The sequence below is a fragment of the Procambarus clarkii genome, chromosome 72 (assembly GCF_040958095.1).
Source record: "Procambarus clarkii isolate CNS0578487 chromosome 72, FALCON_Pclarkii_2.0, whole genome shotgun sequence".
Taxonomy (NCBI): domain Eukaryota; kingdom Metazoa; phylum Arthropoda; class Malacostraca; order Decapoda; family Cambaridae; genus Procambarus; species Procambarus clarkii.
Window position 1 is genome coordinate 11,782,259 of NC_091221.1, and position 25,056 is coordinate 11,807,314.

Consider the following 25,056-nt stretch of genomic DNA (forward strand, 5'->3'; position numbering starts at 1 on the left):
GTTGAATGAGGCTAGTTTATCAAATTTATTTTTGGATCATACTATAGTGCAGATTAGCAGGTATGGAATGCGCATGTCTTTCTTTTCTACCTACTACAGTATAGCAGTTTGTGGGAGTGGGCTCAAATGCACTTGCTCAAGTTATGGATATTTAATAGTTCCATAGTCCCACAACTTGCCAATAAGAACGTATAAATGTTTTAACACTCGGTCCGAGCTCTCTGCGCTTTCCTAACTGTAAATTGACACAGCTTCCCAGGGGCCCCACTCAGCGATGCATAAAAATTGTACAATCATTGTGTTTTCTTAGTTATTTGTTGGGTTATGACTAAAAATTTGGTGTCATTTTTAACATTGTTTAGACATGTAACAACTGGGTGATGCGTGATCAAAAAGCGAGTGCTAATTACGTTGGAATTAATATACGGTATAAAGGTAGCTGTGTAACTTTTTTGTTGTTGCTCGCTTGTTCCTCTCACAAGGAATTTTTTTGTTGTCCAACTCACTGATGTTGCATCCTCAGGATGCTCAATGCATTGTTATGAGTTTGTAATTTTATATTTTAATCTAAATCTTCATTCCAGTGCTATTTTATAAATCTTTAATAAAGGAGCACTAAATTTTACTTAGTGCTTTAAATGAATATTTGTGCTCGAGTACCTAATCACGTCCATATTTATGCAACACAATATGCTGAACATGCTGAATAAAGTTAACAGTACTGGAACTAGTAATATGATAACATTCCTTAACTTAACGTGTTTATACTGCCTCATGTTAGCAATGATGGATTGCAGATGTGTTTTTTTCTTTTTTTAAGATATTTCACAGCTGCTCCTGCTGGAAAACCTGGTCAACGACACATATATTATGTTGGCGATCTTAATTCTACTCAGCCTAAGCAAGCATATTGCATTACCTGTGGCTTCAAAAATGACTTCAACGTGAGTATTTTTCTATACTACTATATTTCAACTTGTTTCTAATTGCACTGCACACACGTTACCTGGTGGCAGTTAGGAAATATCTATTACTAAGAGAAGCCAAGATTCACCGATAGCCATTAACACTTGTGTTGATGTCTCTTCTTGGCTTGGATTTGTTTAATTTCCTTGAAATATTTATTGACAATGTTTAAAATTTATTGTAATTTATTTGGCTGATTAATTTCATCAATTTTAATAAAATTTTGTGCAATTTAAGGGACTGAATAGTTATGCATGACAACTTGACAAACTGTATAAAAAGGAGAGAAACCCTATAAAGGTTGATCACCATGTAAATTTGGTAAGTTATGAAGCGAGTTTGTTAGCATTCTTTTAACTTTCAGGAAGACTGCAATTACAACAGTGCCGAGATGAGCGAGAAAAGTACCTACTATGCACTAACTTGCAGTGGCCCGGGAATTCCACAAGTAACCATGCATCGTTCTTCTGACCATTCTCGCCTCTTGTTGTTGGAGGACAACCAAGAGGTACTGTGCAACATAGTGTGTGTTCAGTTGTAAAGCTGTATAGTTATACTATAATCGATCATGCATGTAATTGCATACAGTAATTGTAAATATTAATTCTTTATTCTAAAAGGCTAATAGTTTGATAGAGAATTTAAAGCAAAGAAATATATTTTCCTTTTAATATTATAGAAAAGCCACATGCACAGTATACAGTTCAGTAATTTTTTTTACTAATAAATAATTGAATAGCACAAATGCTTCCTAGAAGGAATCTCTGGTTGCAATGAATCCTCCAATAAATTGGGGTTTGTATAGCTCAGATTCGAAACTACGGTGGAATCATTATAATTAGGAAATGTTTTAGCACTTTAAAAGTATCTTAAATCTAGGGAAGGTTTTAAAATACCCCCCCCCCCCATCTTCAATTGAACAGGTGTCAAATATATATAGATAGCCTATTACTACAATATTTAATTTCCTTCCAGGTTCGGGAAAAACTTCTAGATCGATCATTGCCTTTAGAAAAACGTCTGGAAATTGATGTAGCCGGAGGATTCAAGGCACAAGTGTCGATGAAGCTGCCACCGGATTATAATCCTACTCGTTTCCAGTCTTATCCCATGCTGGTTTATGTGTAAGTTAACTCATAACTTCAGTTATGTAAATATTTGCTGCATTATTACAATATTTACTAATATGTAGTTGATGACTACCACTTGATGATATTTGAGGCTTTGGGGAAAAAACAATTCAACATTTACATTGTTGTAAATCTTCAATATTTTTCTCTTTGTAGGTATGGTGGTCCAGGTTCCCAGCTTGTCAGTGACAAATTCAAAATTGATTGGGGTGATTATTTGGCATCTGAAAGAGGAATTATATATACATCAATCGATGGTCGTGGCTCTGGATATTCTGGTGATAAACTCCTCCATGCACTTTATTATGGTTTAGGAACGGGAGAAGTAGATGACCAGCTTGCTGTCACAGCGTAAGTGTCTAAACAATTTCTTACTCTATCCTTTTACTGCTTCTTTCGTAATACAGTATCTGATTTCATCCATTCATTTAGCTCATGAATTATAATTATGAACCGAGGCATACTTGCATACTGTACAGTATTTACAGAATGTTTACTTGAAGGTGGCTGCAGAGATGTACAACAATAAACTCATTTACAAGATCCCTTGTCATCACTTATGTTATGGAGTATTGTATTTACACAGTGGCAGCAGGGATGGGGGGGGGGGGAGGGTGAATAATGAAATTATGATGACAGGGTATCTAGAGAGGATTATTGAAGATATTACCTTTTGTCATGAGGAATGAATAGTAACCTTAGTAATATTATGCTTTAAATGTCAATTTAATTCATTCATGTGAATTTGTACCAAACAAATTAAGCGTAAAGAATACGTTAGTCTTCAGTAGAGTCTTTCAGGATGTTGTTCATTTCCTTGAAAACGTATTTAGTCTATTGACTTTATTTCCTTGAAGGTTACCCCCATTAAGCAAATTTGACTAGTTTAGGTACCATAAGTGCAACTTGAATTCACTAATGGTACTCGACATGAATTTACTATACTTAGTTCTGTTTATTAGTACAGTATTGTGTAGAGGTATCTGTATTGCTCAATATATTTTAAGTGACATGTTATTTATGGGAGTCAATGAAGTGCTAATTAACTCCCATTGAAGTGCATCGACTCCCATAAATGTCTTCATTGACTTCATTGACTCCCATAAATGCACTTCATTGACTCCCATAAATGCACTTCATTGACTCCCATAAATGTTATTTATGGGAGTCAATGTTACTGCATGTGGCTATTTGTGTACAGAGGTTTTAATGCTATTATGGTATGTTTCTTTTGTTTTTCAGCGCTCTTCAGAAGTCATTCCCATTTATTGATTCCTCTCGAACTGCTATTTGGGGATGGTCATATGGTGGTTATGTTACTGCATCTGTTCTGTCAAAAGACGTTAATAATATTTTCAAGTGTGGTATCTCTGTAGCACCTGTTACATCTTGGATTTATTATGGTAAGAAATAAAACTTAACGTGTTCACATTTTAAATGTATCAAGTTGTCATAAACGTTACAATTTTCATAACAATTTGCTTTTCTACCTTCAAGTAACATATTTTAGGTTACCTAATTTCTTTCTATCCACAGATACAGTTTATACTGAGCGATACATGGGACTACCAACACCCGAGGACAATTTTGCTGCTTATGACTATTCTGATGTGACTAGGAATGTATCCAACTTCAAAAACAAAGAGTTCTTCCTTATTCATGGGACTGCTGATGATAATGTCCACTACCAGCAGTCTATGATGCTGTCCAGAGCTTTAGAAGTTGAAGATATTCTCTTCAGGTCACAGGTTAGTTTAAATTAAATTTAATGTGATTATACTTTTGAATTTGCATTCGTAACTTGTTAGTTGCTGGTTTACTGGAGTTTATCCTTGTATAATCGGAAATGAAAATAGTGTTACAGTACTTTGCTGTTGTCAAAATAATGCTTTTCTTAAAACATGCTGATTTTATAGAGGTTATTTTGTTGTTGACAGTACTTCTTAAATAAGTGTCCCAGGACACTTTTTCATTGAATTGTTAAGTGGAACATTTACTTGCAGCACCATTGAGAGCAAATAAGTGTAAATTCACAATACTGTACCAGTGTAGTCTGGAGATAGAAATTGGCATAAATAATTGGAAAAATATTGGTCATTTTAGAAAAGCACATGGTGGACTAGCTTGAAAAAGATGTCAGGACTAGCATTTTTCCATTTCTTTCCAAATACAGGTAGTTTGTTTTTATTCCGGTTCAACACTATTGTGTTCCAAAATATTTGTTCCACTTACTCTTGATCCATGAAATAATTTGTATCTTTTGCTTTTATATGCTGCTGATTCAATCTGTTTTTTCCTGTAGCCAGAGTATTGGGCATCGGCTGTTTAGGATAAAAAAAAATAATTGGTATTCGGTAGATAAACAAATTTGTTTCCTCAGAGCTATCCAGACGAGAACCACGGCTTAGCGGGTGTAAAAAGACATCACTATCATTCCATGGAAGACTTCCTTGATGACTGCTTCAACAAAACTTAACTATCATCAGGTTTTATCAGAGTTGAAGGACTATCTGTGAAAGTTACATTAAAGTTGTGTGCGAGTATTGTTGGCATTAAATGCTACATCAGTCCAGCTTTTCTTAAGTGATACAACCATTAGTTTGGTTTAGTATTTTTTTAATTTCTTGAGTAATTTTTAATTAGTTACATGAAACGGAAGATCATTTGGTTAATAGTATCTCGAGTAGCTTGAGCATTATTATTTTTATTGACTAAATTTAATAATCATTTACATTCCATTTTAAAAAATCACATCATTCCAGATTGAGCTGTAATTAGATCAGTCTACCTTTTTACTTGTACCTATAAAACTTTCCTGTGTATATATTAAAATCGGCAGTATTTATCTGCTGACTGTATAGTGTATAGCATTTAAATGTTCACACTATGGATATACTAAATGTATTTAGTACTCATTATCTATGAGAAACTCATGCCAACTAATTACCTAAATGTTTGCTACATATTAGCTGATAATTTAGTCTTATCAACCATTCAAGTTTTTTTATATTGGTATTGTGCAATACATGAGTTTACCAAAGCAGGGAGGGGATCCAAGGTAAAGTATTTTTGGTGAAAAATATGTACTGTAAACAAAATTTTGCAGACATTTTTAAAAGGGTTGGCATAGTGATTACAGGTAGTCCTATAAATACACTTTATAAAAGAAATACATTTTTTAAATAAGCTGTTGTTTTTTTAATTTAATCCTAATATTTATGTGCTTGACCACTGTAACCATTTAAAACTGATAGCTGTCATCAGCCATCATGATACCTGTATGATGACACTGCAGGAGTCGACAGAAATGAAAAGGAATATTAACAGCAAGAAAGCAGTTGAAGAGCATACAAAATTGCATAAAGTTCTGCCGTGAAGATGCTAGTCTTTGGGGGCAGGCGACACAAGTGTGGTCAGGAAATGCAATCGAGTAGCCTACACTGTCAGTAGACTAATAACAATCTGTAAAGACGGCAATGGACTGGGATTGTGAAGAAAAAAAAGTGCAAGGAAAAGGCATTTCAAAACAGTAGAAGGGGTAAAAAGCCTTTGCCATGTGAGTCAAGGTCTTGCAAAACTTTGGAAGTGGGACCCTCTACAGGGATGGAACGACAAGAAATATTGGGAACATAACAGAGAGAATCTTGCAAGCGAGACAACCATACAAAAAAAGTTAGTGAAAGAACAGGGGCCCCCACAGGTGGGGCAACAGTCAAAGCACAATATAAGGGAGAGGGAAGATGTAGGGACCTCGCAAGGTAGCAAAGACAGGATTACGACGATTCTGTAAAGACAGGACCCCAGTTTCAACACAGAGGCACAATCAGGTATGGTGCAGAGAATCAAGACAACGAAGAGTTGGAGAGGCAGACAAGTAAGCGGGACAGCCATAATAGTTCAGACAACATGAGCGAGGAATGTAAACAGAGGTGTGTGCATCTATCAGATTCCCAGAAGGTATGGGACAAGACTTGAGTTGAGGGCCTTACAGCATTCAGCTCAGAGGTAAGAGATTTGGGTCAACTAAGACAAATGATTGTCGAGGATTAACCCCAAAAGTTCAGCAGACTCTTTATACAAAAGAGGATTACCATAGAGCAACACAGGGGATGACGAATGACCTGCTTCAAAGTAAGTCATAGCACAAGTCTTGGATGAATAAAACGGTTTTCTACATCCAAGAGAAAGCCGTGATTGGTGGCCCAGGACAACACGGCATCAATTACAAGTTGAAGCTGCCATCGGAGGAAAGGTGGATGTCATCTCAACAGCAGAGGCCAAGGCCATCAACATAGAGAGCCAAGAAAATTCCAGAGGCAAGGAAGGAAAGAACATTGAGGGCAACCAGGAAAATGGTGTACTATAGAATAAATAGGAGCAAGGCTGGATACTCTAGTACTAACACACCTCACTGAGGGACTCTAGGAAGAGGAATACTGGATAAGTAAGGGCACTAGGTCAAAGGGTACGGTAATCCCAGTATCATTACAACAGGTACCATTAATATACATGGTAATGATGCTATGAAAATATGACTTTATTTGACTACAATAAAAAGAAAATTCCTTCCTATGTTCCCTAACAGAGGCAAAGATAATTGAATGACAAAGTGCTGGGTACAAGAGAGCCGTACTTACTACACAGATTAGGAGGTGATGTGGTGGAGGCTGACTCCATACACAGTTTCAAGTGTAGATATGATAGCCCAGTAGGCTCGGGAATCTGTACACCTGTTGATTGACGGTTGAGAGGCGGAACCAAAGAGCCAGAGCTCAACCCCCGCAAACACAACTAGGCGAGTACACAGGGCAATAGCTATGTGGAGAGGTTACACACATTAAATATGGTAAAAACTAGAAGAAAAAGGCAATATAATCACTATGTACAAAATAGTAATGCGACTCAATAAAATTGATAGGGATGAATTCCAGAGATCTGGAACTTAGAAGTCATTGATTTAAACTAACTAAAGCTGCCGAAGAAATTTGAGAAAATTCACTTTCGCAAACAGAATGGTAGTGTTTGAACAAGTTAGGCAAGGTGGTGGTAGTGAAATCTGTCTGTAGTTTCTCACACATACACACTTTATTCAAATAGACTATTCAGATCAAATAGCTTTTATCCCCAATAGATCTTTCTTAATGTTGCTATTTAAACTAATTTTACAAACTATGACAGATTCTGTTATTTATTACTATTTTCTTGATTTAAGAAACACACTAGCTAACGTGTTATCTCGATAACTGACAGTTCTCATTTTCGGACAGGGAAGTTGGCGAGTCTAGTGTATTTGTTGGCTCTGGCTCCGGAAGAACAATAGGAAGCAAATCACCCCATGAGGTTCTTTTGCACACACTGTAACAGTCTTTTCCATGCCTACGTTTTGTCACCGTCAATTCTTTGAGTGTACCGTACTTTGTACATGTACGACATATAACATGCCTTTTGCATTTCAAAGGACTCTGTACTACACGAGGCCACTGTTCAACATCCTCATTACGTTTTCCCCGTTTCAATACAACATAACTAAATATGTCTGTTTTTGCATTAGCATTTTTATTAAATGTAAATGGTTTATATGAAACTTCAAAGTTACACGGAATATTAGTGCCATCAAAAAATCGTGGACAAAACATATCATGTGAACACGGTGAGAATACATGACCTTGGAGATTAGGGTCTCCTTCCTCCTGGGCTCTCCTACTTAATTCCAGTACATAATCTCGTGCCTCCAGCACTAGCCTATACCCTGCATTTGTACCACTTTCTATAATTATCAGGTAACCACCAGTCTTGCGCCAAAGTATGTCAATTGTGCGAAGTCTGGATGCTATATCTGGCAGTTCAAACAGAGAACGAGAACACATCACCAACTCATATTTATGAGCATCGGAAGTGGGTAGAAACTGCTTGAAGAAGGTTCCTCCAGGCCGTACACGTAAGGGTTTTTTGCAGTTTCCACCTCGTAAAAGTTTGTCTGCCAAGGTATTCATATCTGCACTAGCATCAATACATACAGCTTCTCTGCACGCACCAGGCCACGTTCTATCCACAGCCCTATTAGGAAACAAATGAAAGTATTCCATGAAATTTTGCTTTCTAGTTTTATACAGGATCTAAATTAAAGTTTTAAATTAATATTTTACATACATTATTGAAAGTAATACAGAACTCACTTGTGATACTGTGTAAGCCTTAAGCATACATATGGATTAATACAATATTCGCCACCGAGTTGCATTCTAAACATTTTTTTTTATGTACAGTACTGTATATATTATCTGGGGAAGAAAGGAGCCCCCTTGTGGCACTCTGAAGCTGCTGAGTGCCATCAGTTGCAGAGTTCTTTTAGGCCTTCTGGGAACCACAAGCCAAAACCTGGCCTCCTTTCCCTGGCAAAGGTAGAAGTGGCATGTATGATAAAATCTCTGAATTTATTCATGTCTGCCACCTACTGGGGACAGCACCCAGAAAGCCAGCAAGACAAAACAGACCACTGCTGGTTAGAGGCAATACCTCGGCCTCAAACCCACAAAAGAACTTCCCCAACATTGTAAACAAATGATCAAAACTTTATGAAACTAGTGCAAGGTCATTCACCCCACCTCCCTAATTGTGGGGGAATAGGGTAAGGGAGATAGCCTGGGTCAGCTGGCTACTACACACTCACATCACTGCTGATGGTAACAGTGTCTAGTTGCCCACTCTGTCGCTCTGGTTCCAGTGTTCAGTTCTCACTGTAAATGGTTAATTCAACCATGGCTCCGTCTCCACATCATCTTCCTTTCCCTTTGGGCATGGTCCACTCTTCCTCTGATCCTTCCTCCACCCCCCACCCCCCTCCTAGCTCTGATGCATCTGAGGGTTGTAGGGTTTACTTCAGGATGTGCCTTGGTAAGCTCCAGGGTTTGTCCCGTTCGATTTAGGCATGGCGGCAGTTGAGCCTACTGATCCCGGTGAAGCTTCTGGATCTTACTTTCAGCCATCTCATCTCCTGAAGCCTTTCCCTTGGACTCTGTTTCTCTATTTCAGGTAGTGGCACAGATGATGGCTCAGCCTTAGGGTCTTCTTCTGTGGTTCCCAGGGAGATGGAGATGAGTCCTTGGGTCCTATTTCACTCTTTGTGGGCCATTGTAACTTCTGCAGAGGGTTACTTGTTGCAGGGGTGGGGTTTTCTTATGCTCCCCCTCTATACAAGTTTGATTTGGGTGTGGCTTCCACCATAATTTATTTTCGGTTCCTTTGGGTCCTCCAGATTCGTTCTTCTGAAGAATTCCAACCTCTAAATGTCCCAGCAAGCAGCTCAGTTGTCTCTCTGTGCGTACCTCCTGCACGACCTGGATTACACTATGTTCATGGACACGGCCTCTTTTGAGTTTAGGTCTTCTTCCCCATATTGGATGTCTTACAAGGTTTTGGAGTCATCCAGGCTCGCAGATAATCCTCTGTTTTCACTTGAATCTTGTAGTTTTTGTCTGTCCCCAGAGTGGAATGAGGCAGCTTCCATGTTGCAGGTGTTTTTGGGGGGTATGTCCTTTCAGCCTCCCAATGACTGCCTGTTTGCTCCTGCTCTCCCTCAGGATGTGGGTCTACTGCAGCTCTATACTCGAGTTCCTCAGTTCGTGATTGGCATCTTATTCAGAATACAGACACCTTGTATTGTGCTGTGTTGGCAAAGCTGCTGCAGCTTGCGTTCAGTCATTACTTCCTCGCCTCCGCTTCACACGCTGTCTTGTGTGCTGTTTCTCCTCCAGCCTGATCATGTGCCGCCAGAACTGGCTTAGTCTCTGGACTGGGTGCTCCATTTTCTTCTTTCCGCTCGGTTTACTGTGTCCCCTTCGGTCCTGGATTGTTTTCTCAAGGTTCTCTTCCTGGTTTTCTTATCTTTCGGTTGCCATGTTGGTGAGCTTGAAGTCTGGTCTTTGTTTTTAGTTCCACGTTCTCTCTCATTTTTGGTTAAGAATGAGATGTTTACCTTCCTGAGGAGTCCTTTACTCAAAGATGTTTGGTGTGTCTGTCCAAGGAATGAATCATACACTCTTCCCTGCAACTGTGGTGTGGAGTTCTTTGTGTGCTACTCATGCTGGGTGGATCAAAACCTTGTTTGTCAATTCAGTCCCATGTGTTTGTTGTTCCAAGACCTGTCTCACCCAGGTTATCCAGACGGTTGTTCAGCTTAGTCATCCTGTGGTTTATCCCCTCTTGACATGCAGAAACTTGCTGCTTTGTTGGCTTTCTTTGCCAATAATCTATGTCCATATCGAATATTCAAACTTGGGGCTTCAGGCACATCTAAGCAGGTGTTGGCTGATGGATGTTCCTAGACTCTGCTACACTTGTGTGGCACTTAAATGTTTGCCATATTCTCTCATGGTTAGCCCAATTTGTCTTCTCTGCTTTATTAATATTTTTTTTTTATTTCAGAAAAGCCCTCCGACCTCTGTTGTGGAGCACTGAGTTAGCTCAGTGAACTACTGAGGAGACTCTTTGAAACCAGGCATGCTCTGTAATGATATATGCACTTTTCTGATTGACCACTTGGTTATATCACATACCTGTCCTATTCCATTCTTTCCCATGAGAGTTGGGAAAAGGGTTCTGTTTAGATGGCTGACAGGCAGGGATACCAGGCTGACAGGCAGGGATACCAGGCTGACAGGCAGGGATACCAGGCTGACAGGCAGGGATACCAGGCTGACAGGCAGGGATACCAGGCTGACAGGCAGGGATACCAGATGTTCTGGGCTGCCCTATGATGTTCACCCTCTGTAAACAATTGCTTGCCTTCTATTCCTTAGGTTTAGAAATTTAGTTTCAAGCAGTTGCTTGTTTTCATGCATTTATGGTTCCAGGTAAGGTTTATCTCTGTTTTGGGTTGATCACCAAACTCTCCTCGTCTTGAAGATAAAGCCAAAAAGCTGATCCTGATTGGTTCAGGCTGGTCTCAAGAGGCCTGGTTCCTAAGGCTTGACTGCTTTAGTGCTTTGACTAGGAAAGCCACTGAGTGTCCCACCAGAAAAGAAAGTTTCATTGCATTATGGAACAAAATCAATCATTTCTGCCATACATAAAGATTCATTGCCTCGGTGTGCTATACTCACCACATGCTGGAGCCAACCCCAGACCCAAAATCCAGTAGAGTGGGAGGAGAGAACTCTGGATCTCGTTTCTTTATTTCGCTTAATATCTTAATTAATGAAGCAAAGTCCGGGGCCAACCGTGCTACAGCATAAAGAGCCGCGCTGCAATAACAAAAGGAAGTTTTTATTACAGTGTACAAATAGGACGATGTGTTAATGGGTCAAAGATATTTTTAAATTAAACATAACAATGTATATGAGTAGGGGGAACTTCACTACTCTATTACTGGAAATTCGATTGGTTAATGTGTTTCCAGTGTTTAAAATCAGCATTGAATGTAATGAAATGCCGATTTCTGGGCGAGCCCTGTTGGCTCCTTGAAACTACTGATATGGTACTATCTACAATGTGGCATCACTTGCGACACACTACAGGCATACCGGGGACCAGTGACAGAACCTGCGCCCCCCCCCCTCACAGAGGTACAGGGAGCAGCAATATCTATTTTTGTCACCAAAGGGGAAGGTAACCAGAAAGTCAGAGTAAAACAAACCACTGCTGGCCTTAAGAGAGACTGCAGCCTCTTAACTTGCAGTACTTTCAGGAGTGAAGACAAACCTAAACAAAGCAAGAGTTAGACATTCTATAATGAAATCACAAAAATGTGATATTGTATATCCAGCCCATCCTCCTGTTTTGTTAGTACTTACAGGAAGGATGAGGACCATAGTACATATGCTGATGTATAACGCAATTAGAAAGTAGAAATCGGTATCACTGAATTTGGATAAACCGGACAATGATTTTCTACTTGTGTTGCAAAGACAAACTAAACTAACCTAACCTTCCAAGGCCTAATACAGTATATCCCAAGGCCTAATATAGTACATGTGTGCTATACTAGACCTAGGAATATTACTTGTTTTTAGCTTAATTTTTTTGGACTATAAAGTGAACAGTACAAAGTTCTACTATCTAGTTACTTAGTACATCAATGTTTGTTCTATGGTGCACATAGTTACAAAAACTACTACTGTACAGTATCAAAACAGAAGGATATTATATATATATATATATATATATATATATATATATATATATATATATATATATATATATATATATATATATATATATATAATATGAGAAAATACTGAAGCCTGAAGACTTCAGAGATACGGGTTCAATCCCACTGTGTGACTTCAATACTTTCTCAGACATTGACTAAGGGTAGGGAAGGGAAGGGAACAGGAGGAGAAGTGCACTAGAAGTGCCAAAACATTATGATAATATAGCACGGGAAGGAATCGGGATAAGAATTTGGGGTGGGATGGGACGGGGTAAAGGAATGGTCCAATCCCCACCTGGACGGTCAGGGACTGAACACCGACCTGCATGAAGCGAGACCGTCGCTCTACCGTCCCACCCAAGTGGTTGGGCAGACCGAGTACTGTAGTTGAAGATCAGCATGTTACAAACACTTGTTACTACTGCCTTGTGTTAGTCTTAAACACTACAGATGAATATGGTACAAGGCTCCTTACTTGTACTCATTATACTCAATAGCTCTCCAGTTATAAGTTTCTTTCTTCATTTTCTCATGAACTTTAGATCTTCTCGAATCTAATAACCGTTTCCTCTCCTCTTCATGTAGTCCAGGAGACATTGGGTCGGTGGTCTCTGAAAATAATGGAGAAATGTTCATATCATTGTAATGAAAGATTTGGGAGGATAATGACTGTTTACACAATTATAGAAAATTTGTTCCTTTTCTTTTAACGCTATAACTGTGCATACGATTCAAAGATGTTCTAGGTATTTTGCAAAATGTGAAACGACCAGACACACACTGTTCCCAATTGGTATTTGAGGCCTGAACTAAATATTCCCCTTTATGAAAACTGACTTACATTGGACATACAGTACTGAAAGACCGAAAAAAAGCAGCTTTGAAAGTAATGAAATGCCTAATTCTGATGCATCCAATGTGACCCCCTGTTACTAGCCAATGTGGTTAGCTCCTCGGATATCTAGTCACACCAGGCCCAAGCGAGTCTATAAGGGCCTACCAGAGGCCAGAACTTTACCCCCCACACAGAGGTGCAGTGAGCAGGTAATCACAGATACCCCTGCTCTATGCACCTCATTGAGGAGGCCAGGTTTTGGCCACTAGAAAGGTAGTGAGAGATGCACAGACAACAGTAAGGGTTACTATGAGATAAAGCAAACGATCTGTGCAGTAGTTGGGTAGTTTACCACTCTAGTTCCAACTGCCCATCAACAGATGGCAGCACAGGGAGCTGATGAATCTTTTTAGCGAATTACCTCAGACAAAGAGCCACCGAAAAGGAAAAAAACACTTGCCCAGAAGTAAAAAGGGAGGCTCCAAGGAGCCACCTCAGACTCATCAGAAAGTGGCACTTCATTATAATCATTGCTGGTTTTCTGGGAAGTCTCCAAGGTGGCTTCCTGTTGCTAACTATAGAGTACAAAACTGAAAAACCAGCGTTGACTGTAATGAAACGCGAATACCTGGGCGAGCCCCCGGACGCTCTGTGAAGTTATCATACACTGATACACAACAGCAAGAAATGGCAAGGGCAGAAAGGAACTGAATCTGGTAGGCATAAACCTACACGTTAGTGCTAGCCAAGGGGGGCACTACCAAGAAAGCACACTCAGAGCAACCACAAACTAGGGATTCTGAGGAACACTAAGGTCAAAATGTATTTCCTGAACAACCCATCATGGGAAGTGGTACTAAAAAAACCAGCCTTTTGCTTTAATATCACTGGTGCCAAAATGGCCAGGTGCTGAAGAGTATGCAGCCAGTAAAGGAGGCTGTCAATCACGATTGACAGCCACTGTATGGGTTGTGGCTAGAATCTGTGCACAAACAGTACCCCAGTGAGACACAGCACATGTCTCAGGGGTAAGGACGACTAATTCCCAACATTTACTACAAGAAGAGCAACTGGATAATGCCAATAATCCAGTTGCATCCATATTACTGTACATAAAAAAATTATAATTACACAGCTTAAATTTTATTCTTGAATTTTTTTGGAAAGAAATTTTTTAGGTTCGGCTAGAAAATCTAAGATCATCTGAAAACTAAAACGCACACCTTTTTATATAATCTAAATTTGAACCTTTATATAAAACTTAAAATATGATAAAGCATCGAGTGCTTGAATACCTGTTTGCATAACTTTTTCTATAACTTTAGCCAGTTTGTCCTTGTACTCTTCTTTCTCCAGTGGCGGGTGTCTGGAATTAATGTAGGATGACAACTTTTTCCCATCCTTTATCAAATTTTCTACAGGATAATCTGAAACAAAGAAGCATCAATAAAGTAAATGGCTTGCATGTACAATGCTTTCTTTTACACTTCTGTTAGTGAAGTGGTGACCGTAATCTGTTCACAAGGGATTGGGTTTGCTTCCTATAGCAGGTATCCCGATGTTAAGCAACCTCTTTGGGTTGCAACGTTGGGAAGTTCATTAGATGGGCTAGTGAGACATCAATAAGCTTAACAGGGTAGTATATATATATATATATTTTTTTTTTTTGTAATTATGAAATATTGGTAAGCAACATATTCTTCATATCACTCTTCATGTCACTGTCCTAAATAAATACAATACCCTTTCAATAAAAACTAGATTGTTAATAATTACTGCACTGTATTAATAACATAATCAGGCTCTGAATGAATATGAAAACCTCCTTTCAATGCATGCCACTTAGATGCCCCCAATGACATCAAATGACAAGTTCATTGAATGTCTCAATGGGCAGGTTCATGAGAGTATGGGCAGGGGTGACATTCCCCACCAGTGCAGCAGGGATCTTTTCAACCTCCAAGTTAAAGAAGAGAAGGATGAAAAGTCAGCAGTAAATGTGTCTAGTCAAACTCCTGAAGTTTACTCAACACAGCTTGCAGGCTAGACAAGTCATGAAAAGGTTGGCCACGACTGCTTGAATGATTGCAGCAGCAAGTTAAGCAAAATGACATCCATCACTGAAGCAGACACATCTGCAGGTAACACACACAACCCATCTAGTCTAGTCCACTCAGTCATCAGTAATAAGATGTGCACAAAAGGTGAAACCTAAACGAGGAGCTGCTATATACTTTTCCATTAAAGCAAGTTAAATAATAGTGTAATACTAGTTACCATCCATTAAGTAACAACAGTTGAGAAACATAATATAGTACAGTACTGTATTTGAAAAACTCTTCATAAGAGATTTATCAAAGGGGCAGACTTATGTTAAGTTCTCAAGAACCCACCAACAAGGGCAGTGGTAGCAGCTTGTAAGAGATCATCAGGAATACAAACTGAGCCAACACGTAAAACTCCTGGGTGATGACGAGGCTTCAGCAATCCTGTCTTCACCTTTTCAGCAACATTTTCTGTAAGTTTAAAGTCAAACTTTGGCTTCACCTTGGCTTCTGCTGCAAATGCCTGAAAATAAATTAAGAAATGTTTAAATACAGATCTAGAAAACTGGATTTTCTGATGGGAAAAATAATGTATAGTCTATATCTAACAAAGACAATACAGTATTTATGCCCGTCTGTTATCAAGGTTAGAGGCCAGATGCTTGAGGCTGGCCTCGACCAGCTTGCAGGATGAATGGTGGGTTTTTGGGGATGGTCATAGGGGAGTCAGGGTCAACCCTCAAATGCCCACTATTTGCATGAAATGACAAATAATACCAATTTCCAATCTCACTAAATACTGGACTACATCCTTACTAAATTTCATCCAGCATTTTATTTTCTACATCATGATTAAATGTTATTTTGTCTTGTGTAGCATTATGTATGAAGATAGTGTGTAGTGAAGATGGTTATAGTAAGGGAAAGAGGGGTGAAGGACAGGGAAGATGGTGAAAGGTAGGAGAGATGCTGAGGAAGGGATGTGAAAGTTGCTAAAAAGTATGGATGGTAAAAAGTCTGTAACACTAATGGGTAGCCATATCTGGTTGAGATTCTAAATGAGGCTCTCCCTCAACAGAGTTACTATGGTGTAACATTTTCAATCAATGTTTTTTTTTTTTAATTTAATTATTTATATATACCTACAAGAGTTCTTACATTCTTGTACAGCCACTAGCATGCATAGCATTTGTATCACAGGAAAATGTATCATTTTCAAGGAAAATGAAATTCTTGAAAATATTGGAGGGCTCCTTAATGTCTTTTATAAAGTAGCTACTTGATTCAACTTGCTAACTTTAAATGCAATTTTGCATATACATGTAAATCATCATCCCTAAATGAAGGAAGTTCCAGTGAGAACTAAGAATTATTAATTTAGAGAGTTGGTTAATATGTACAGTACATTATTTTCAAGAAACTTGGTCACGAACCTAACAAGAACTCTTACCCCCAAAATGAGGGTAAAGGCAGGACCCCTCAATGACCAAATAAATTTCTAGATGCAGTACAGTATAAGCAAGCAAATGAAAATGCTACATTTAAACTGTTCAAATGGTAAAAATTTGATAGTAAGTTTTACAATGGTAAGTACTGTTATCCCTCCATTTAAGTCCTGCCAATTTATGTCATTTTGATTTACATCCAATGAACTTTTAGAAGCACTATTTGATTTATAGCCCTTAAATTCAATTTATGCCCTTATTTTCTATAAATATGATTTATGCCCTTATCCTCCTTAAATTCAATTTATGCCCTATTTTCTATAAATTTGATTTATGTCCTTATCTTCCTTAAATTTATTTTATGTCCTTATTTTCTAAATATAAATGTGCAAACATGAAAACAAAATATCATTGAAATTGAAAATTTAATTGAAAAATATTATCTAATATTATATTTATATTTATATCTACGGATATCTGTGAATCAAAGTTTACCCAGAACTTACCCTTAACATACATGTATGTAATGGAAATACTTTTTTCAAGGTATACATCTTGACCCAAACTCGTGTTTCTTGAAGGTGGGGATGAAGATATATCCTCTTCCCAGCGACGCCTTACTCGTGACTCTCTAACAAGGCTTCAGTCTTGATTCTTGGCTTAACGCCTGATGCTACTTGCTGCGTGTAAAGGCTGAAACTACCGTAGGCCTGAACAAGGCTGTTAGGCTTGACGTGAGCACCTCAAAGGTGCTGAAAGTCTGTGCGTGGGACTGGACGGTGATGTATGTTGTTATGACGGCGTCAGATGCTTGCTTGTGGCGCCGCCTCACTGCTTCCATTTTCTTTGGTTGATAAATATTTTAGGAAAAGTATTGATTAATTTGCAATATTTCGTAATTTTTTTTATATAAAACAGATAACGGTTTCAAACAAGATGGCACCGGTTTCTATTTTATGACAGTTCCTAGCTATTTTATGACGGTTTCTAGCTATATTATGACGGTTCCTAGTTATATTATGATGGTTGTTAGCTATTTTTGACGGTTCATATCTATATTATGACGGTTCTCATCTATATTATGACGGTTCCTAGCTATATTATGACGGTTCTTAGCTATAGATGATGAAGATTCCTAGCTTGACAAACGCACCTATAAGCCTGTGACCATGATCTTAATGTTTTGAACTACTAAACTTCTTCTTGAAGCCTCGCGTAGACAATTTCTCTGTGGCAATATGTTGGTGCCACTATTTAATCTTCAAGTAAACTAGCTTACACCAAGGTTTACACGAACCTTGATGTAAACAGCAAACGTGTTAGTTGTTTGATGTATTCATTAAATATATCCGCTGGGACCTCGACGCTAATGTGAAGTGAATACGTTGTTATGGTGTCGTAAGCTGTTGTCTAGATGCAAACCAGAAGAGAAGCAGTGAGTTTACATTAACAACTCAACTGGGTCTGCCTGAAATAACCAGCGAACGGCCGCGTTAATCTCGTTTCCCCTGTTTAATTAAGAGTGTCATTTTGGAGACTGTGTGCATTATAGGGTGAGGGGGGAGCAGGGAGGGGGAAAATGAGAGTAGAAGAAGGGAGGAGGGGAAATAAGATTAGAGGGGAAGAATGGGGAATAAGAAAGAGAAGGGAGGAGGCGGGGAATGAGAAAGCAAAGTGGAAAATATTAGGCTGGTTCCAAATCTGCACAGGGAAATACCACCACGTGAAACCAGTAGGCATGGCAGGAAGTGCAAAATAGCCCGTTGAAAAGCAAAGGTGCAATAGGTATGCTGAGAGACAATTCTATCAACATCAAGCGCCCAAGACTTTTAAACTGGAGGGTAGAAAAAAGCCTAAGCTACGCTATCCCTTTGAGATGTATTTTATTGTCTCAATAAACGTACTTGAACTTTTAAACTTTCTCCAGTATACATTAAGGAAAGATGTACAGGTTTCGGAAGTGTATACGTATATGTTTGATGAATCCTGGTCATGGCTGTCTAATGTTACATTGTCGGCACACTATGAATTTTGCAATTTCTTCAAGTGATCTAAATTTACTCAATCTTAAACAAAAATCGATTAGCAGTTGAATTGATGATGCTCGAAAATAGCATTTGAAGGCTTTGAATGTCTGTTTTCTCAAGGATTGAAAGATCTGTCATGTGTTTTTTTTGAGGGGGTTAGGGAAATGTTTAACAAATGCCATATTCTTGTCGACAACACGTTTAAAATTTTTGTTTAATTTCAAAGCCTTTTATGCTATCAAAAATAACAAGTTTTTGCCAGATCTCTGTAATTTGGCGTTCAAGTTATTTAAATGTGTTTCATAACTCTCACTGTATTTCCCGCTTCTAAACTTCCCTTCACCTCTCCATCCTCTTTACTCCCCCCCCCCATAAAAAATGGAGGCATTAGGGGGTAGAGGCGCCAGGGAGAGATGAAGAGACGAGTAATTCAACAAAAAACCTGCGAGAAGAGGCAGAGAGGGGGAAATATTGAAGGAAGAGGGGTGAGCTGAGTCAGAAGCTGATGAGGGGTGATAGAAGAGTATGGAGAGAGAGAGAGAGAGAGAGAGAGAGAGAGAGAGAGAGAGAGAGAGAGAGAGAGAGAGAGAGAGAGAGAGAGAGAGAGAGAGAGAGAGAGAGAGAGAGAGAGAAAGAGAGAGAGAGGGGGGAGGACGCGAGGGAGTTTAGAAGATCAAACACCTGGAGTGTAATGTGATAAATAATCAAAAAAATATATGAAATGAAATGGCGGGAAACAAACAAACTCAAAGCTTAACTCACATACAGCAAAATGGACTGAAAAAAAAAATATTTTACTTGAGTTTTTCGATAGAGAACATTTACTCCAGCTCTCCTCAAGACCGGTAAATATTTTCGAACCTTTAATGACCCAGAAAGCATAAAATCTCGTCCACCCGCGAACAAATAAGAGAGGCCCGAAGTTCACTCAACAAGTCATTATTTAAATCAAAGCCGAGGAGCAGTTTCCCGCCATCGACCGCTGACTGTTGTTGGCTGTAACAAAAGCGCGGGAAGACTTGGTGGCGCGCCAGAGACGGACTGGAGCCCGCGCTTCCAAGTTTTATTTATATTTCAATATTTCTCGCATTTACGATGTTGGGGAAAGTCTTCATGAGTCGAATTCTAAGTTTGCAACCCTCAAATGTATCAATATGATGTGTAAATACCACTGAGAATCTGAGGCAATAGATTTAAAACGTCACGTATAACGTTCGTATTATTGAAGACTGTGGTTTCAGACCTTTTAACGCTGTGAGGCACGACTTGAAGTGGAGGACATAAAGGTTCCCTGTTCCTCCGACACTTAATCTATTGAGATATGCTAGGCCGGTGATCTATGTGCGGGGGCCAAGGAGGGTGGGAATGGATCTGCAGATGGGGGATAGAGAGAAAGGAACGTAATGCCTTTATGAGTAGCAAAGGAATGATAAATGCAGGGAGAGGACGGAAGGGCAGTAAAGGGGAGAGGAATAAAGGGTAAGAGAGCCCATGAGCACCTTATCATAGCAGCTCACTTACAAAAGGGGTCGTATCCCAGAAAATTATAACGAAAATATCAAGACATTTAATAAACTAAAATGTATATATAAATAACCAGGATGGGTACCCGGCGGTGCCCGGGATAGCCTGTTTCTTCCCCCCATCCCCCATTCTTCTCTTTTATCTCCACATTTCCCCATGTTTTCTTCCCCTTTACCCATTTTCCTCCCCCTTTTCTTGAAATAGTATTCATAGCGTTTCGGGCAGGTCTTTACTCTTAAGTTCCCTGGAATACGACCCGCCAAATTGTTTAGCAACCAGGTAGTCATTCACTGCTGGGTGAACGGAGGCGTACAGTTATGGATTGGTGTCTAGTCAATCCTCCCTGGCCACACATTAAACCCGTTAGATCATTACAATTAACTAAACCATCCATTAAAAATCCTATTAAAGACTGCGGCCAGTTGAGTTAGGCTGCTCATGATCCCTCTCGACTCCCCGGCTGATAAGATGTGCGGAAAATATCAACTGGGATAGATATAACCTTTAATTTAATAACGCTTTATAATTTAAATCTACTATGAAACACTCTCGGTTATAATTGAAATGTTAATTATGTATTTATAACTACCTTTATAACTACGTGAAGGCCCGCCACGTCACCTCTAAACTGTGCACCATAGTGGCCAAATTAGCCACTAATTCCCCTTTGGATAGTAGTTTAAAAGCATCTAACAAAGAAAACGCGCCTGGTTCTTTAAGAACTAGTTAATTTTAATATTCATAACCGGTACTTATAAATAATTAAGCTTTACCGTCCCAAATCATTGGCGATTAATATAGACTCTCATAAGAGAGCGAGGCTGGAGCAGACGCAGCCATTACATAAGGAGCGGCGCCGCGGTGAGCTGCTGTTCAAACACTCACCGCCGCCATAATAGGTCAATTCTCCCTCCTCGCGGTAACCGGCATGTTAAGTGACATCTCATACTGTTCCTTTGCGGTTGAATGATGACGATTAGGCCGCCACGAGAGGTGGCACGGGCATGAATAGCCCCGTAGGTAGTGAATGTGTGATTTATGGTCTTGTAATATCTCAAAATGTGTCTAGAGTCTTCTGTGTATTTTCTTTGGCCAGATATACGTGTACATAGGCAGTCAAAAGGAGATAATTGAGCGTATTTAAGCGAATATGTAACAAAAGCAATTCTTGAATTCCAGGTTTTAACTTTTTTAAACACGTGAAATTATTACTTTGTTTCTTTATTTGAGACTATTACCTTACCGACAGGATTGGTGCAGGAGACAAACATGTTGTTCACTGAGGGCAACAGGTGTAGGCTGGAGCGGTCATAGAGGGATCGAACCAGGACCAGCAGCACGGCCAGACTCCTATAGTCAGCTAAGGCTTGTATGTTTCATGTAATATTCGTATTACTAAACCCTATATGTATATGTATGTGTGTGTGTGTGTGTATATATATATATATATATATATATATAATGTGTGTGTGTGTGTAAACTATTTACTTAGAATATACTAACCCTATACGTGAACTATTTATATAGTATACTCACCCTATATAAATAGAATTTACTGTGTAGTCAAATTACGGGCTATTCATGCCCGTGCCACCTTTTGGATGGCTTAATCTTCATCAATCAATCATCTGTAGTCAAATGCACAAATCCACAAGAGCCATGACGAGGATTCGAACCAACGTCCAAGAGGATCCCAGAGGCTGCCTTAATCGACTGAGCTACGACATGGTCAAAAAATGGCAACCGGGAAGTCATCCTGATTTACTCTGTGTAGTGGTGTTTGATATATAAGGTAAGAAGCTTGAGATTGAAGTGGATTCTGGTCTGAGTTCATTTGGCAGTGGTGTCGATGTCTGTATAAATGTTTGTATAAAATAATCAAAGCCTGATGCTTTGATTATTTCTGCCAGGTGCATGGCCTACCATTTAAACTGGTCCCCCTTGAGTCAATTGTCAATGACTTACAACGATATCTTGGTTATCTTGAGATGATTTCGGGGCTTTAGTGTCCCCGCGGCCCGGTCCTCGACCAGGCCTCCACCCCCAGGAAGCAGCCCGTGACAGCTGACTAACACCCAGGTACCTATTTTACTGCTAGGTAACAGGGGCATAGGGTGAAAGAAACTCTGCCCATTGTTTCTCGCCGGCTCCTGGGATCGAACCCGGGACCACAGGATTACAAGTCCAGTGTGCTGTCTGTTCGGCCGACCGGCTCCCGATACGAAATACATTCTATTCTATTAAATTCTAAAAACTATTTCGACGATACGAAATAGATTCTTGGTAAAAGTGAGCCATAACATAAAATAAGAAATACATCAGTGCCGCCCCCCACCTACTCTGCCAAGACAAAAACAAAATACATTAGATGGAACGGCCAGAGTTGATTTATTAATTTTTTTGTCATGATTTATTCACTGTCGTAAAAGTAAGGTGTAATGCCACGGGTCATTTCCCAAACATTTCCGCCCAAACTGGAGAACGTTGTGGTGTGAGGGCAGTGTTAGTTAGCCCCGATTCTCAGGTGATCTACCAGGAGTGTTGGGACTCTTCTCCCAGGGTAGAAGAACAGCCGTCATTCAACTGGGACTTCTCCTAGGGTGGAAGAACAGCTGTCGTTCAACTGGGACTTCTCCCAGGGTTGAAGAACAACCATCGTTCAACTGGGACTTCTCCCAGGGTGGAAGAACAGCCGTCGTTCAACTGGGACTTCTCCCAGGATAGCAGAACACCCGTCATTCAACCGGGACTCCTCCAGGTTTCCCGTGGGCGTCAGTTTCACGGGTTTAGTGACACGCACGGCCGGCCAGGAAGACGATAAAACTAGTTTGATATTCCCCAGCATGGATTTTTACTTAAGGCGATTATACCTCTCATGATAAACTGGAGACGGGCGGGGCTGAGGGAGGGAGGGAGGCGGGACTTAAGGAGGGAGGTGGGGCTGAGGTAAGGAGGCGGAGCTTAGGGTAAGGAGGCGGGTCTTGGGGAAGGTGGGGGACGGGGCTAAGGAGCATTTGGACAATGTTGAAATGGCCAAATTAGGATGAGTACAAGATCTCAGTCATCATCAGTAAAGATAACCTAAAAATTCATTGTATTAATGTACGATTTGGGCTATTAAAATATTAGGCTTCGTCTGTAGAAACGTTAGCATTACTACGCTTCTATTCACTTGAATAATAAATATCACATGTACTAAGAATAATAGCAAAACTGATCCAAGGAATTATATATACATATATCTGATTTTTATTAACACATTTAGGTACATCTGCATTTGTGCAGCTATCCTAGACTATATGAAGGGAAGTATAGTGTGTCAAAAAGCTATAGCTACGTGGTGCTACAAATCCCCATCATACAGGATGGTTAGTCCTACAGAGGCATGTGATAAGTAGTCTGCACTGCCAGACTCAGGGTACATTGATGATTTGGAAGCCTATCGCTTGATTAGCGCTTAATTTACATTTTCTAGGACAGTAATCCCCAACCGTCAGGGCTCCGCGAAAGACTTGTGGTCCGCGAGAATTTGAAAAGTTTGTGGAAAATATACACCATGCCACCTTTCATTGTAATTTAGTAAAAAAAAACTTCAAAATTATTAAGGTTTTAACATGACCTTAATAAAACAATGAATCATTTTGAAACTTTTTGCCTGGTTAGATATTCACATGACAGTTATTATTAAAGCAGCGAGAGTTTTACTTTGAAGGATAAATTAGGTTTTTGGCGGAGAATGTTTGTAGCGCAACCTGTCCTCTTAAAAAGAACGTCACTTTTGGCCGTTTGCCCGTATGGCCGAATTTGGACGTAATTTGAAATTGAAAAAAATATGAAAATAAATTTGGGATTTTTTTTTTCAACAACAGTAAGTTAAGGGTCCTCTGATAGGTTAGGTGGGCAGGAAATTCTCATAAAGTTTCAAAACGTTATGAAAAACGTTAATTTAAAGTGTCCTCTTATAACCTCTGCGCGTACGCCGGACGGCTCAAATAGAAAACGGAACAGAACGTCACTTTTGTGAGTGGATTTCATTTCAAATTACGTCCAAATTTAGCCATATCGCGCATACGAGCCAAAAGTGACGTTCTTTTTAAGAGGACGGGTTGTGTAGCGGCCAAGATATTATTCCCTAGTCAGCCAAGATATTATTCCCTAGTCAGCCAAGATATTATTCCCTAGTCAGCCAAGATATTATTCCCTAGTCAGCCAAGATATTATTCCCTAGTCAGCCAAGATATTATTCCCTAGTCAGCCATGAACCTTCCTAGCACTCCCTCCTGCTCCTCTTATACAGTACACAAATATATTAATTTATTGTAATTATATTAATTGTTACGCATATGCTGTTAACATATTGCTACAATTTTCAACGTTGTACTTGTGTGTGTGTGTAAACATTTCCGTAAAGCATAAAGGAATAGTCTGATGCCATTATAAAGATGCCACCACGAATTAAGGTTTTGTCTTCAGAAAAAAAAACAGGTTTTTACTTAAACTTGGTAGCATCATTATTATCCTATTGAAGCTTGTGAGTGTATCATAAAACAATATAATGTAACTCATTGTTATATCAACAGCCTTATAAAAGAATTATATTAATACAGAATCATAGAAAAAGTAATCACGATGTTTGTAGCGAGTAAGCTCTAAAATGTCTCGTTTTTATTAACAATATTAAAGATAAAATTTAAATAATACTCTTGTAATATTTTATTCATCAATTCGAGTTAATTGTTAATTATTAACGTTACTGCTTTACGCGTCTATTTTATAATTTACCCTTGACGAGCCTAATATACGTGAGCCAGATAGGGGCCCCAGAGAGCCTAATATATGAGAGCCAGATAGGGGCCCCAGAGAGCCTAATATACGTGAGCCAGATAAGGGGTCCCAGAGAGCCTAATATACGAGAGCCAGATAGGGGTTCCCAG

The 25,056-nt window shown here is 39.3% G+C and overlaps 2 protein-coding genes across 11 annotated transcripts in view; one reads left to right on the plus strand and one right to left on the minus strand.

Moving 5' to 3' along the window:
* Positions 1-5,284, plus strand: part of LOC123773712 (venom dipeptidyl peptidase 4) — an 87,889-nt gene extending 82,605 nt beyond the window's left edge. For all 10 annotated transcript variants that reach the window (XM_045767576.2, XM_045767575.2, XM_069312514.1 and 7 more), the window contains 7 exons: positions 821-944; positions 1,331-1,474; positions 1,942-2,090; positions 2,253-2,447; positions 3,339-3,499; positions 3,633-3,844; positions 4,477-5,284. In XM_045767576.2, coding sequence (XP_045623532.1) covers positions 821-944; positions 1,331-1,474; positions 1,942-2,090; positions 2,253-2,447; positions 3,339-3,499; positions 3,633-3,844; positions 4,477-4,572 — 1,081 coding nt within the window. In that variant the 3' untranslated portion in view covers positions 4,573-5,284. The remainder of the gene's footprint in view (positions 1-820; positions 945-1,330; positions 1,475-1,941; positions 2,091-2,252; positions 2,448-3,338; positions 3,500-3,632; positions 3,845-4,476) is intronic.
* On the minus strand, positions 4,785-17,370 carry LOC123773713 (ribosome assembly protein METTL17, mitochondrial). Its single transcript, XM_045767578.2, has 6 exons — positions 17,078-17,370; positions 15,475-15,649; positions 14,377-14,508; positions 12,722-12,857; positions 11,198-11,338; positions 4,785-8,153 (listed from the first exon to the last, which is right to left on the minus strand). The coding sequence occupies exons 1-6, from the start codon at positions 17,123-17,125 to the stop codon at positions 7,328-7,330; spliced, it is 1,458 nt and encodes a 485-aa protein (XP_045623534.1). The 5' UTR covers positions 17,126-17,370; the 3' UTR covers positions 4,785-7,327.
* Between the last annotated feature and the right edge of the window lie 7,686 nt (positions 17,371-25,056).

Coding starts and splice junctions, on each gene's coding strand:
- LOC123773713 (XM_045767578.2), bottom strand. CDS start 17,125: ATGTATACCTTGAAAAAAGTATTTCCATTACATACATGTATGTTAAGG. Junction 14,509..15,474: donor TGCTACCACTGCCCTTGTTG/GTGGGTTCTTGA, acceptor TCTTTGTTTCAG/ATTATCCTGTAGAAAATTTG. Junction 8,154..11,197: donor GGGGTTGGCTCCAGCATGTG/GTGAGTATAGCA, acceptor GTTTCCTAATAG/GGCTGTGGATAGAACGTGGC.